The 14,465-nt window shown below is 45.1% G+C and overlaps 1 protein-coding gene across 1 annotated transcript in view; it reads left to right on the forward strand.

Annotated features, from left to right (window-relative positions):
- The first annotated feature begins 279 nt into the window (after nucleotides 1-279).
- Nucleotides 280-14,465, forward strand: part of ARHGEF38 (Rho guanine nucleotide exchange factor 38) — a 121,780-nt gene continuing 107,594 nt past the window's right edge. Inside the window, exons 1-2 of the mRNA XM_014858407.3 lie at nucleotides 280-763; nucleotides 883-1,078. Coding sequence (XP_014713893.1) covers nucleotides 883-1,078 — 196 coding nt within the window. The 5' untranslated portion in view covers nucleotides 280-763. The remainder of the gene's footprint in view (nucleotides 764-882; nucleotides 1,079-14,465) is intronic.

Here is a 14,465-nt window from a genome sequence, read left to right on the forward strand (position 1 = left end):
CTGCCTTTCTCGGGCCCCATCTGCGAAGGGTTGAGAGAAGATTTTACAGAAACCACACCTGACACAGCACTTATTTTCCTAAGGACCGGGACCCAGAAGGACTGGGCTGGGACCACGAAAGAACTGACTGCAGGCGAGGGCGGCAGCATAGAGAGAGGGAAATCAGGAGGCTCTGGCCGCTAGGGACTTTCCTCTGCCGGCGCCACCGCCAGACCACTCTCCAGGCCAATCCTTGTTTCCCCAGGAATGCAGATCAAGATTTGGCAGCGTGTTTTTAGTAAATAGTCTCTGACTGTCCAGTGTTTAAAGGCGGAAGCACGACTTTGAGCAGGTACAGTAGTCCTTAAAAATGACTGTACCCACTGTTGTGGTGCAAACGCAAATTCTCGCAGCACCCACTGACCCCGCGGGCACAGATGAGTGACGAGCTAAGGTGGCACACAGCCCCGTCTGCCTCCGGGGAGCAGACACACCTGTGCACACCCGAAGGCACACAGAGGACGGCAGGCTGCAGGCTACACTCCGGCTCCCTTCCTCCTGGCCTCGCCCTGCTCACTGTCCTCTGGCCCCAGCCCAGTTGCACAATGGGATTCTTGTTTGCTCCAGGAGCGTGTGACGGTGAGGGCCCTGCTTTGCCTAGCTCTGTGCCGCAGGTCTCTCAGGTAACAGGTGGCAGCTTCCCCTGTTGGCTTCTAGGTATAAGAAAGAATGACCTCATCGGGGTGGAGCTCTGGGACTCCGAGGAGGTGGCAGTCACAGCCAGGTAAGCTGGAGGGAAGCCTGTAGGCAGGAGGGGCAGTTAATCTGCGGCTTTCCCCCCACCGGAGGCTCCTCAGCATCCAGCCGTTGTCTGCGAGCCTCTGAAGCTTGACTTTGCCTCAGATGGAGCCCAAGGAAGCCACCGGGAAAGAAACCGTGGTCACCAAGAGAAAGAATCTGCCCTTCTTGAGGCCCAGGTTGTACATGCTGGAGAGAAGGAAGACTGACACTGTGGTGGAGAGCAGTGTCTCTGGGGACCACTCGGGTGCCTTGAGGAGGAGCCAGTCTGACAGGACCGAATACAACCAGAAGTTACAAGGTAATCGACAGGAAATCAATTGTCCCAGGCCACGCACGCCCAGCTCTTTCTCTCCTTTTCTTCCATTTGCAAAGAAAGCAGCAAGGCAGAGGAGAAAATCAAATATTTCCTCCTCCATAAAGAGGAAAATAAAGAAATGGAAGTAAATGTAATTCAAAAATTATAGGAAAAATTTATCGTGTCCTTTAGTAGTTAAAGAGCCAATTCTTAATATTTTTTGGTTTTTTTTCTAGTGAGGGTAATATTTTTCCTGTTACTTTTCCCCCTTCCTTCTCTCTCCTTCACTGAGTTTAAGAAGTGGGAAGCCCTAGAAAGCAAATGATTTAGAAACCTACAAAAGATAGTGTATCTCGCTAGATGGGTGTGAGATGTCACACCACAAGGTCTAAGTAGTGCTCCTGGCCTGCGATTGTGGTTCTCTTAAATAGGAGCATGAGACTGAGATCATGTCTGTGGAAAATAAGGAATGTTATAGTGAGTGGGCAGTGTAACAGGATCGTTGCAAATCACATAGGTGTTCATTCCTCCAGAGAGAATCGAGTAACACCCAGATATGGTGAGAGACGCTTAACACTCTCAGATTGAGTGACTTTTGAGGAAGCAGCTTCAGTTTATTTTGCGATGGTCATCAGATAATTTGGCACAGTTATTGGAACACACCCTGTTTCAGACCCTGAATTTCTGTCTCTCCCCGTCCACCCGCTATTTCTTCTCCTTTCTCCTGAAGATCGTTGTTCTGGTAAACTTCATTCTGGTGTTGATGCTGTGCGATTTTAGGTATCCATGGCGGCACCTGTTACGTGACCCCCTGGAACCTGTCCCTCCATCTTTGAGCACACTGTGTGTCGGAGCTCTCATAGTCCCACCAGGAGCTGTCATTCTGGAAAACCGTGCCCAGGCTGGAAAGACCACTGCGACAAGCTGGTACTTAGCAGCTCTCCTTCTCAAAAATGTGTTGGGACTTAGTTATGCAAATTAACTTAATTAAATAAGTTAAATTAAATGCATTTAAATTAACTCTTTAAAGATTCCTACTCTGAGTTAATGCTTTAAAAAAAATCCTGAAGCTAGGGATCACAGCGCAGAGTCAAGTCTTTCCCTCAAAGGAAATTTTTAAAAGGCGGGAAAGGGTACTGTTTGATCTTTGAAATTAATTATTCTCAAGGCAACAGACACATTGAAGAGAATGCAAGTTTTAAAGTCATGCACATTTGGTTTCTAATCCTGACTCTTCAAGTTACCACCTAGAAGACTTTGAGCAAATTACTTAAATTTCTGAGCCTCAGTTTCCCTATCTGTGAGAGTGGGATGACCATACTTACCACATGGTGTTGATAGGAGGATGAAAGTGGATAATTACGTGAAACACTAGGATATTGGCTGACATGGTATGCACTCAATCAAGAGTAGTCATTGTTCATTGTGTACCATCGTGATGGATAAAATTTACTATCTGCTAACCTATTTCAACTCTTTTCTGTCCTTTGACAAAGAGACCACATATAGAAATTCAGGAAAAGCCCACTTTTTTATTCCTAACAACACATTTCTTCTGTCTGAGATTCACTAATTCAGTATCCTTTTGGTTCAGATTTTCCAATTGCAAAAAAAGAAGAAAAAGGAAAATCCTTTTTGCAATTCACTTCCTAAACTTAACTAAAAAAATAAGTCTGTCCCCAAAAATAACAGCAGATGTCTGTTGGTTACTCCGCAGAAGACCTGAGGCTCATAGGCGCTGGGTTGATCTGTGGTTTTCAGGTTCTGTAGGATCCTGTCTGAGGGTGGGAGGAAGGACTCAGGGGTCAACCCTATTCCTAGAACTGTCTGTGCCGGAGAGAAATCGTCAGGGCACGTGGAGGAGCACATCAGAGCTGTAAGGGTAGGCTGGCGTGCTGAGAAGCGACATTTTTTAGACTTAACTCCTTAGAAAATCGAGTCTGATATCTAATGCCTGGTAGAGCTTTCAATGCAATCTTTCCCTCACGGCTTGGGCCACAATAGGAGGCCTTTTCTCATTAGTGTTCAAAGCCATCAGTTCCATGGGTTTGCGTTCTGGCATGTGCTGTGCCATCATCATGCAGATGATCCTAAATCACCATGAGAAGCTCTTTATTGGTGCAGTGCCCAGAGTTTTTCTCTGCCCACCTTAGAGCCGTAATTCCCTGGGAGGCACTGAATAAAGACCTGAGCTGGCTAGAGGCCTCGGATAGACGGCCCAAAGCCGTGGGGAGCTCGCGGTGTGCTTTCCAGATTTGGGAAGCAGCCTCAAATCATTCAGTCGACGTCCTCCGGCGCTGTGCTGCTATCCCAGTAATAAAGTGCTCTGCTCTGACTGTCTCTGGAAGTAAGTTCTCTGGGTTCTGGGAAACATGAGATCTTTTTTTGGTTCCCCCAGGTTCACCTCTCAACTCATAATACACAGTCTACCTGTTCAATTCAATTTCTGACAGACATCACTTTAGTGGTGTGAATCCTAAATTGTAATGTCTTTAAAAAATGGTACACTGGGTGAAAGCTACTAGATTAAACAATAGAACATGGTTCCAATGAAAATATCATAAAATCTTTGTAGAATATTGTGATCACATAACACAGTCATTCCTATTAAGCAAGTTGTACAAGTGGCTCAAGGCCAGCCTACTGTTAGTGGCTTCTTTATTCCTTTAACAGATTCATTCAGTTAACTGGCATTTTTAGAATATGCTATATGGTGAGCAAAAAACAGGATATATGCCAGGAATTACAACTACAAAATCGTTAAGAAAAAAATGTCTGACCTTTACTCCAAAGGGGCTTGCAGTCTCACTGGGACAGATAAGGCAGGCAAGAACCAGTATGACAGACGCAGAGGTGGAGGCAGTGGCCCGTGAGAGGAGCACATGTCGACTCAGGATTGGCTGGAGGAGGTTGTCAGAAGACGTTGTCTTTAGAGACGATGAGGCGGGGATGAGGCAGAAGGCGCAGAGTGGGAGACAGTGCCTATTCTGGCCTCTCCTTTCCTCCCCCGTCTCTCCTGCCCCCACCCCATGAAAGAGATCCTGTTTGTTAACCCTCCATCTCTGTGCTTAGAATCGCGCCCAGCACAGTCAGCACCCCGTAACTTTCAAATTGAATGAATGATTTGAATGATGTGGTCTAGGCAGGAATCAGTGCAAGGAAAGGTGCCAAGGCCTGAATTAAGAGCCCTGTGTCTTCACATGTGAGGATGCATGTCTCCACTAATAGAGATGACTCTTCAGTAAAAAGAAACGTACGTCTTAGAAATTAAAATGTACAGAACTGCCTACATGACAGATCATTCTTAGCGGAAGGCTGTCTCAATCCCGACTCCGCCTTTTAGAGCACACCAGGCCACACCTCAGTTCAGGCCTCCTCTTCCAGTCCTGACGAGAGCTCCACCATCTTAGCTTCCAGGCAAGCTCAGCTCCTCATTGCCATTTTAGTGGGTGCCTCAGATAGTGATGGAAGTGGACATCCCTGGCTGAGTTGTTTAAACTGTTTTCTTTGGGAAATGATTTTATATGTGCTTCTATGTGTGAACTCTCCCTTTGAAATGCACCGAATCTGAACAGCTAGGCACAAGCATGTCTGTGCACGTGCAGATTATATATCTGTTTAATCTATCTAGTGTGTGCAGGTATAGATATAGTTGTGTTTGTGTGTGTGTGCGCTGGAGACGTATTTCTCTAATGATGGAAACTTTTTATAAAAAACTTATTGATTAACATTCAGGAGCCTTTTCTGAAAACCCTATGTGATTGATATTACTGACATTATAGGTTTCCTCTCAGTGTGGGTGCAATGGGATGACTGTTTATGTGCCCACCAAGTTTGTATATTGAAGCTAATCCCACATGTGATGGTGTTAGGAGGCGGGGCCTTTGGGAGGTGGTGAGGTCACGAGGGGGAAGCCTCATGAGTGGGATCAGTGCCCTTCTAGGAAAGGACACAGAGCTCTTGCTCCCTGTGTGTTCTCTGCCATGTGAGGATTTGAGAAGATAGCCATCTGCCGACCAGACGTCAGAGCTGCCAGACCCTTGATCTTGGACTTCTCAGCCTCCAGAACTGTGAGAAATAAGTGTATGTTGTTCAACCAATCAGTCTATGATATACATTGTAGCACCCCAAACTAGGACAGTGGATCTCTGTGGCCACATTCAGCCTCTGGCTAATTTTTTGGCCAGTGCATATTTCACTTATCAAGTATCAGGTGAAAGAGAGAAAGGGGAAGGGTAAAATGTCATTTCTGTTTCTGATAACACAAGTCAGAAGCCACACCTCCAGTTCGTAGCAGGTTTTCTCACAGAGGCCAGCATATCATTCTCTTCAGGAAAGGGTCGACTGGATGTTCTTACGAAAGCCTGAAGTTCTCTTTCTCTGGTGATGGTGAGGAACCCCCTACAGCACAGACTTTATCCAGAATAGTGCATTTTGCAGGATGAGGACAAATGGCTCAAACAATGTTAGACTTGGTAAGATCATGGGACCATTTAGTTTGTAATGATTTTTAAGAATACAGACCATCTGGAATTGATCAGGAGGAGTTGTTAACACTGGAAGATTTGGTGATTTTTGTTTGAGGCCTCACTGAGGTGGAATAAAACTACCTGTCCAGCCCCCGTGCGTGAGTCTACCCTGGCGTCACAAGCCCTGTCTGTCCCGCCTGCTCCCTGAGTGTTAGGCAGGTCCTCCCCCTGGACCTCCTCCATCCGCCCTTTGTAAAGCGGGAAGTCCACGGGTCAGTAATGTGACACCAAGACCAAGTTTCCTAACTTGAAGGGCAGATCTTTGTACAAGTCAGGGCACTTTCAAATCTAAGTAATTTCTCTCTCATTGCATGCATAGAAACCAAAACGAAGCATATTTTTCTTTCCTTCCTTTTTAGTAAAGCTGTTTTGCAGTTTTTAGAAGAGCCATTTGTAGCAAAGTGTGAGTCCCATAAATCAAGAAAGCTTGAGCAATTCCACTCTGACCGCATGGTGACGGGAAACTTGGTCCTCCTATGTCTCACTGGCCTGACTCCAGGTATAACTTCCTTAAAGGCAGCAAATACAGCTTCTCGTTGTTTGTTTGTTTGTTTTGTCTGCAAAGATTACGGGTTTATCACAATGTAAAATGAGAAATCAAGAGGGAGGCAGGAATGAAAGGAAGGAAAGAGGAGGAGGGAGAGGAGAGAGCAAGAACTCAGACGTACTGAGCATGAACAGAAATATTTCTTAAAATAATGATATGCGTAATTGGGAGAAAGATGGGTGAGAGAAATGCATTCAAGCTACTTTCATCTTTGTTTCTGTTGATTCAGGACAGGAAAAAAAATCTCTCTTTTTACAGAATTACTTTTTCCTGATGACACAATCATACTACCTTCGGTATTTCTGTGGGTGTTGATATCCTGGTGAAGGTGGGATTATTTGAAGAATCCTGCACTTGTAGGCAAGGTCACCCTTGGAACCCAGAAGACTCAGCCTCAGGGTGTGCCCTAGGGCACCCCTCTGCGGCCCGCTCTCCACCAGGGACGGGAGGAGTCCCTGGGACCGAGGTCCTGACCACCTGGCCCCCACCCTCACTCCCAGAGTTCAGGGTATCTGGGGACTTGGAATTCCCATTCAACAAGCCCCCGTACCGGCTCCAAGGCCTGCTGGGCCACCACATTCTCTCCAGGGCAGACATGTCTGCTGGTGTGCACACCCTTTGGCCCGACGGGCAGCTGGTCATGGAGGAGGGTCTGGAGTTGAGGAGGCCGAGGTGTTCACACCGTGCCTCCCAGGCCCCTGGTGGGTGGGAGAGAGCTGGGAGAGGGAAGGGGGGGACACAGGCCACAGGGCTGACGAGGCATGAGGGTGCCCAGGGCCTCTTGCTGGATTTTGGCATGAAACTCTGAGGATCTGAGAAACTTAAATTTGGACTTGGCCTTCCAGATTGTTGTGACGGTAGTAGAGTCATCAAGATAGAAGGATAGAGCATATTTTATTTCACAATTTTCCTGCCTGATTTATAACTTGTTAACATGTAGGCACGAGATGCCAGCCTCTGCTTGTACACGCGCTCCGGGCCCCCAGGGAGGCTGCTTAGGGGCGGTTTTCGGCTGTACTCTACGCCCAGGATACGCCCTGCTTCTCCTCTGGGCTGTGGACAGTGAGAGGGAAGAGGAGGGAAGGGAGAGATGGCGTGACTGTCACCTGCCAGGAACTGTGCTCACCAGGGGCTTTCACACATTACTTAATCCCAATGCCTTTGCAGTTCTGGCTTATAGTTGAAAAACGGGTGTAAAAGGGGGGAAAGACTTTGCCTCTCCCTCCTACGTTCGATAGCTGGGTCTACGAAATAAACAGCCACAGGCAGCCTACAGGAGAAAAAGTATACAAGCGTACTAATTTTTAATATTACAGACCCAGGCATCACAGAAAAAAAAGTGAATACCCCAAAAAAGATAAGATGCGAGAGCTCATCTACCGTCTCGATAGGGGAAAGGTGGGGAACGCAGGCCTCTTTGGGGAGACTGAGGCATTTAGAGAAGATGGCTCACAAGAAGGGATGGGAGGTGTGGTGCTTTGTGACAAAGTTCGTCTGCCCGTGGTGCCAACTGCAGTGTCCCCTCCTGTGACGAGACTCCCTGTTCCCTGGCTGATGCCACTCCCGGTGGGGGATTTAGGACAAAGAAGAAGCCTCTCGCTGCATGTGCTGTTTTTCAAGTGTCTTCTGCTCGAAATAATCAATATTCCAAAGCAGAGCACTTTGGGGTGGCAGCTCCTGAGCCCCCTCAGGAGATAGAGCTTGGTTTCAACGCAGGTGCTTTAAATATTTGCAAAATAGTGATGAATAAATGACAAGTAATAGGATAGACTGGAGCATACGAGGAAGCCATTTGGTGTAAACCTAATTCAGCCTGACCTTGTTTTTCCACAGGTCCTGACGTGGCCTATGGAACATGCATAGTACACCTGCTTTAAACATTTACTAGGCCCCAAAGGCAAGAATGATGCCCTATAGACAGGGATGTATCTTCCCCCGTATCAGCTTTCCTTTAAGCACAAGCATTTCTTCCTAAAAACTAAGGATTAATTACCAACCTGTTGTGCTCACCTTGTGACCACTCACCTGCCTGCCAGCAAAGCAATCCTGTGACTGTTGTAAAAGTACATTCTTGTCATACGTGACACGTGCTCTTTGTTCCAAGACGGTATATAGCCACTCTGTACTCCCCACGTCTTTGGGGAGAGAAGGTGCGAGGCTATAGTTCTCAAACCTGGCTCAGAATAAACTCACCCCAGTTTGGACTTATCCATTGATTCTGGACTATTTGGATCGACAAGAGTGCATCTAATTCACTGACTCGGCAGGTGTCTTGTCTGCATGGCTTGTTGGTAACAAGAAGTCAGAGCGGTTCCAGGGCTGCAGGAGATGTTCTGTGATGCAGTCATGCCTCGGCCCCTGTGATAAAGCCTGCTAAAGTCTTCACTTTGGAACGCACGTTTCTCTTTGGAATTATTGTGACATTCCTCTGCCAGCATGTTGCTGTTTGATAAATGTTCTTTTTAATTGCCAGGAAAGAAAATTACAAAGTCAGGCTAAGCAAGGTTTCCCGATAGTAATAGCTTCAAAATCTCCATCTCCCACTTCCTTGAATACTTTGACACTATTTCTTTAATTTTATACCTGTTGTCGCTTATTTATTTGCATCTCAACAAAATTTAATATACATCCAAAAAACTGAAAACCCTATTCTATAGCAATGGGGGTGGGTAGGGGAGGTGGTGGTGTAGTGTCTGCATTCGCAAATGAAAAGAATGGAATTTCACACTGGAAACAAGCAGCTCTTTATTTGGGTAGGGGATATCTCAATAGAATTCTGTGAAGTCAGCCTAAATTGTGAGTCTGAAACACAGCAGGAAAATAGAGTGTTATGATTAAAAGCCTTTGTCCCACGTTGTTCTGAACAATTTCTTTCTTGATTAGTGAATCAGAGGATAAACAAATGCTCGAGGATACCGCACCAAGGCCCTTGGTGGGGACATGATCTGGACTCTCTGACACCCAGCTCTTCCTTAAAGAAAGGTCCTGCCATCTGCCTATGCTCTAAGCACGGTGACGCGCGGTAGCCCCTCCCAGAAATTCTTTCCTGAATGCTTCTTAATGTTAGGTCTCTAATGTCACTACAAGAAGCCAACATGGTCTTCTGCTTCTGTGTGTTGTGAAAAGCTTGATGAAGATATTGTTTACCTCTCTCAGTGCCATCTAGTTTTATTCCAGGAAAAACTTTAGCTATCCTTAAGAATTAGAACGTATCTCCCTCCCAGATAAAAACAAGCAATTTACTGTATTTAACTGTCTGGAGCTTAGAGTCAAATTTGTACCTACTTCTTGGCCTTTATATTAGCTGTTTTCTCTGCCTAAAAGTTTCTTCCCCCCAAATCTCTGCAAGTGTGGATTCCCATCATCGAGGTCTCTGCTCACCTTCTTGGAGAGTCCTTCCCTGAGCATCCTACCTAACGAGGTATAGGGGAGGAAAGACTTTTCCTTTATCCTCTTAGCTTCTGTGCCTGGGACCTGTGATTGAACTGACAGAAGACAGATTAACAGGAGAAAAAGCATGTACAATTTATTTAATGTTAATATTCTAAACGGAATGGAGGGTTTCATAGAAGAAGTGAAAATCCCAAAGAAACAGTCAGACCCAGGGGCTTACATACCATTTTGACAAAGAGTGATAAATTGTGGAGATGTGATAAGACAAAGGAGAATGGCATTTGGCTAGGGGTGTGAAACTGTGGCAAGTGACTAGAAACGTGGGGGAAACTCACTGGTCAGGGTTTAGTGAGGTTTGCTTTACAGACTCAGCTTGATGTCAACGCCCCATCTCGGGTGATAAGTATATGCTCCTCTTCCTGATACAAGGAGGGTGTCACAGGAAGTTTGCATCTTGATTTTAGGCAGAAAGAGGGAGGGCAGAGGACCCTTCCTGCACCTGCTGTTCATCAGCTGCCTTCAGCTCAGAAGCATCAATGTGCCGAAGTGGGTATTTTTGGGTGGTATGTTCTGATCCCGTCCTGCCCCTCATAGCTCCGAGACTAGGCTAGTCTGTTCTAGCTGTGACCCTCTTCCATTTGAGTATAATCCTCCTTGGAGGTAGACACTTAGTCTTATTTCAGCACTTAAGCAGTGCCGGGTATAGAGTAGATGCTCAGCTCATTGACCACGTACTCAATGACCAATTATAACTATATTGATCCTTATGATTGGTATGTTTGCTTTTACAATCCTGTCATTCCCATTTCCTTACTACGCAATTGGAGTCAACTCTGGGGTTAACTGCTCTAGATTCTTTTTTCTGTAAAGAGAGAGAATAACTTTTATTAAACAAGAAAATAGAAAGAGTTTCTTGGCCAAATAAAATGAGGCCCCAGTTTTAATGAACTTACACAACAAGCATTTGCTAGGTGTTCTGTGCGCCAGGTATTGACTAGATCCTGAGAAAATAAAGTAACTCAAAAGCAAAGCCCACCCATCCAGTGAGGCGGGCAGTGAACCCACTGCTGCAGCATTTTGAAAAGTGCCTGAGATGTGGTTGCAGGTTGGGCTCCTGGGTTGCAGATTCTGAGCTGGAGATCAGGTGCAAGAGGTTATTAGGGAGTGTCCTTGTGACCACCACCGGGGGAAGAGAAGGGAAGGGCGCAGGATTGGGGGCAGAGGAGAGGTTGAGCTGTGATACGGTCTCAGTGGAAGCCTGAGCCAACTCTTAGGTGAGTTCTGAAGACGAGATGATCCTTTAGCATTGTCCCTAGTGGCGTGAAGGACCTGGGCCCTCAAGTTATTGAATGAGGCCACCTTGGGAGGGGGTGTAACTTGAGAGGTGCTTTCACCTGTGACGATTCCTGACAAGAACCTGTCTGCTGTGGCCCTCCCAGCAGCTGGACAAAAGTCTTTTATTCCTGAAGGGGAACTGGTCAGCTCATCACAGCATCCACCACACATTAGTGGTTATTATTATATTAGAGACACAAATAAAGCAATATAGGAATTGTGATGAGAAAGAACTTAATTGTACCTCTAAAATGTCAAAATTCGAGACATGGAAATCCGATTTGATTTTTGGATTTGGGATTTTTTTCCAGACAGAAGTATCAAACATGTCCTAGTACATGGACAGGGTGATAACTGGTTTTCCTGTTTGGGGGTCATAAACGAAAAAGATGCTACTAACATCAACTGAGCATGCATATGAGGCATGTGGATGCATTGTGTCATTTCACGCTCTTAACAACTTTGCAAAGAAGCTAGTGTCCTGAGCAGATTCTGACAATATAGGATCCTGACAAGGTCTAAAAAACAAACAAAAATTAAAAGAAGTCATTGTCATATGTTTACAGATGATAAAGTCACTGTCATATATTTACAGATGATGAAGTCATTGTTATATATTTACAGATGATAAAGTCACCATCGTATATTTACAGATGACAAAGCCAAGGTTAAGAGAGGGATAGGATCTGCCCAGCAGTCACACAGCTAGGAAGTGGTGAAGACAGAGCTGTCCTGGGGTCCACTTGGTTCCAAGGTCCATGCTTTTTCAACCAACACTCAGTCTCCATCACTCTCACATTAGTTTTTAGTAGCAGTAACTGTTGTGTGGTTTATTTTAAGGAATCAACTCATTTTCATAAAATTTCTTTTTTTGAGGAAGATCAGCCCTGAGCTAACATCTGTTGCCAATCCTCCTCTTTTTGCTGAGGAAGACTGGCCCTGAACTAACATCCATGCCCATCTTCCTCTACTTTATACATGGGACGCCTACCACAGCATGGCTTTTGCCGAGCCGTGCACTGTCTGCACCCGGGATCTGAACTGGCGAACCCTGGGCAGCCGAGAAGTGGAATGTGCGCACTTAACTGCTGCGCCACCAGGCCGGCCCCCATTTGCATAAAATTTTAAACAATACTAGAAAACGTCAAGAAACCCTTAAGTTCTGCCAGTACGCTCACCCACAGTCTTGAAGTAAACAGTGACCTACAAGTGTGTTCCAGTAGCTGCATTATTTCCTGCTTTTCAACAAAATATCTCATGCAGATGGCAGTCAGAACGACATAAAATTGCAATGACTGAGGTGTATCCTTCCTAGATTCACTAGAATATTCCTCTCAAAAAATACAAATGTGACAATTTGAATTATTTAGTCTTTAAACTCCTCCTCATCACTAACAGCAGAGCACACAGCAGGAGGAGGGTGTCTCTGGAAAAGCTGGGTCCGGGGGTCAAACCGTATTGCTCCTCTGCTTGTGCTCCTGTCTTTCCATGTCCTACAGCAGTGGGCTCCAAAGAGAAGGACGGGTAGCCAAGGGGGCTCTTCAAGACAATCCGTTATGAAAAGAAAATAGAAGATTATTTTTCAGTCTTATCCTTTGAAAGTATTTGTTTTTGAGTCTTCCTCATAATGTACAGATACATTAATACCCTACATGTTTTGGAGGTACATGATCAGAACAGTGTGGGATGAAATACCAACACATGCTACAACATGGATGAACCTTGAGGACATCATGCTGAGTGAAATCAGCCAGACACAGAAAGACAAATACTGCATGATTCCACTTACATGAGGTCCCTACAGTCAAATTCATAGAGACAGAAACTGGACTAGTGGTTGCCACAGGCTGGGGAAAGGAGAGTCAGGAGTTAATGGCTAATGGGGACAGAGTTTTTTTGGGAAGATGAAAAAGTTCTGGCGATGGATGATGGTGATGGTTGCACAACAATGTGAATGTACTTAATGCAGCTAAGCTGTATACTCAAAAATAGTTAACGTGGTAAATTTTACGTTATGCATATTTTACCATAATAAAAAAAATACAATTTAGAGACCCCAGGTTCTAACATTAAAATGGCTCTGAGGCCTCTTACAGCCTGACTCCACTTTTGCATTCGCGTCCCTGGCCTGAGGGACAGTTTTTCTTGGATGGCGTGTCTTGATGTGTGTTCGCTCAGTCAGGAGTGCTCACCGTCACCCTGGTTGCTCAATAAACTCCTGCTCAGCTTTTCAGGGCCATCCTGCTGAGTCGTTAAACCCAAAGGACACTTGTGTGTCACATCCTCTGTGCCTTTCTCGTGCTCATTACTCACATGCCGGTGTCTCTTTCACTTGGTCGAACTTCTCGAGGATAGGAACATTTGCATCTTCAGGACCTAGGAAAAGGCTGACTTGTGCTCAGTAATTGTGTGGTCGAGTAAGTGAGCGAATGAATACATGGTAAGTGGGTGGCACGGCAGCTGTACGATGAACACCCTGAGTGGGTAAAGCAGGACTTCCCCGTGGTGGGTCCTTCGCAGAGGCCCTGATCCCTTCTCTGGCTTAACTGTCACAGCTCCTGGGTCTGGACTGACTCAGACGAGGGAATTCTTGATCCATTTTTTGGTCATAGTTCTCTTCTCTATGTTGGATCACCCTTTCCAGTTCTGACCGCGTTAGCAAGGGCATAGGAAACGTGCTGGACGACCTTGGGCTATCCTTCAGAATGGAACCTCACATTTTGATAACCAGATATGGATAAAGAGATTAAATTGTTTTTGTTCTGGGCTAAGGAAAGATTGTAAGTAGCGATTTTCTCCTTTTCTTTGTTACTCTAATCTATACATCTAAAAATTGAAATAACATTTCTGAAAATACTCTCCTAGAATTTGACTTGCTTGTTAAGGCCACACCAATCAGACACTGAGGATTGTCAATGTTACGATGGTGCCACTGTTTTTAAAATATTCAAAACTTAGCTGAATATTTTTAAAATACTGCAATTACATTCCCATAGGGTGCTTTTGCGTTTTTGTTCTGAGCATTTATGAGAAGAAGTGAAATATTAAGTTAATATGTGAAATTAGATTTCTTTTAATGAATGGATTATTATAAAACAAAGCCACCATTTCTCTGTCAAAACTGAAGCCTCATTATACTGCAGTTGCAAGCAAATTTTTTTATGTATTTGATTTTTTGTATGTAGAGTATAAGAAACATATAACTGTAATTAAAATTTTCTTTCAATGAATCGTTAATCAGATTAGATTTGGGATTGGGATAAACCTATCAGAAAAGCTCAAGTCCAGTATCTTTTTTGCTGTATGTTCTTATAAGTGTGTACAAATTAATAACAACAAAAATAATCATACCAAACAAAACACTCAAACCACAATTTGACCTTATTTTCAAAACATCATTGACCATGTTTGTGTTCAAATGGGACGACTTTTCCTGTCCTCAGACCACATGATGTGTGGTATGCCTGTTCACACACTCGCTGTGTATCCCATGTGCTTCTGCACCACACACTGCCGTGTACCACATTTGTACGCGTCGGTGCGTGGCTCAACGCTCTCTGATTGGTCTTTGGAGTCTGTGGCCTGC

The sequence above is a fragment of the Equus asinus genome, chromosome 3 (genome assembly GCF_041296235.1).
Source record: "Equus asinus isolate D_3611 breed Donkey chromosome 3, EquAss-T2T_v2, whole genome shotgun sequence".
NCBI lineage: Eukaryota > Metazoa > Chordata > Mammalia > Perissodactyla > Equidae > Equus > Equus asinus.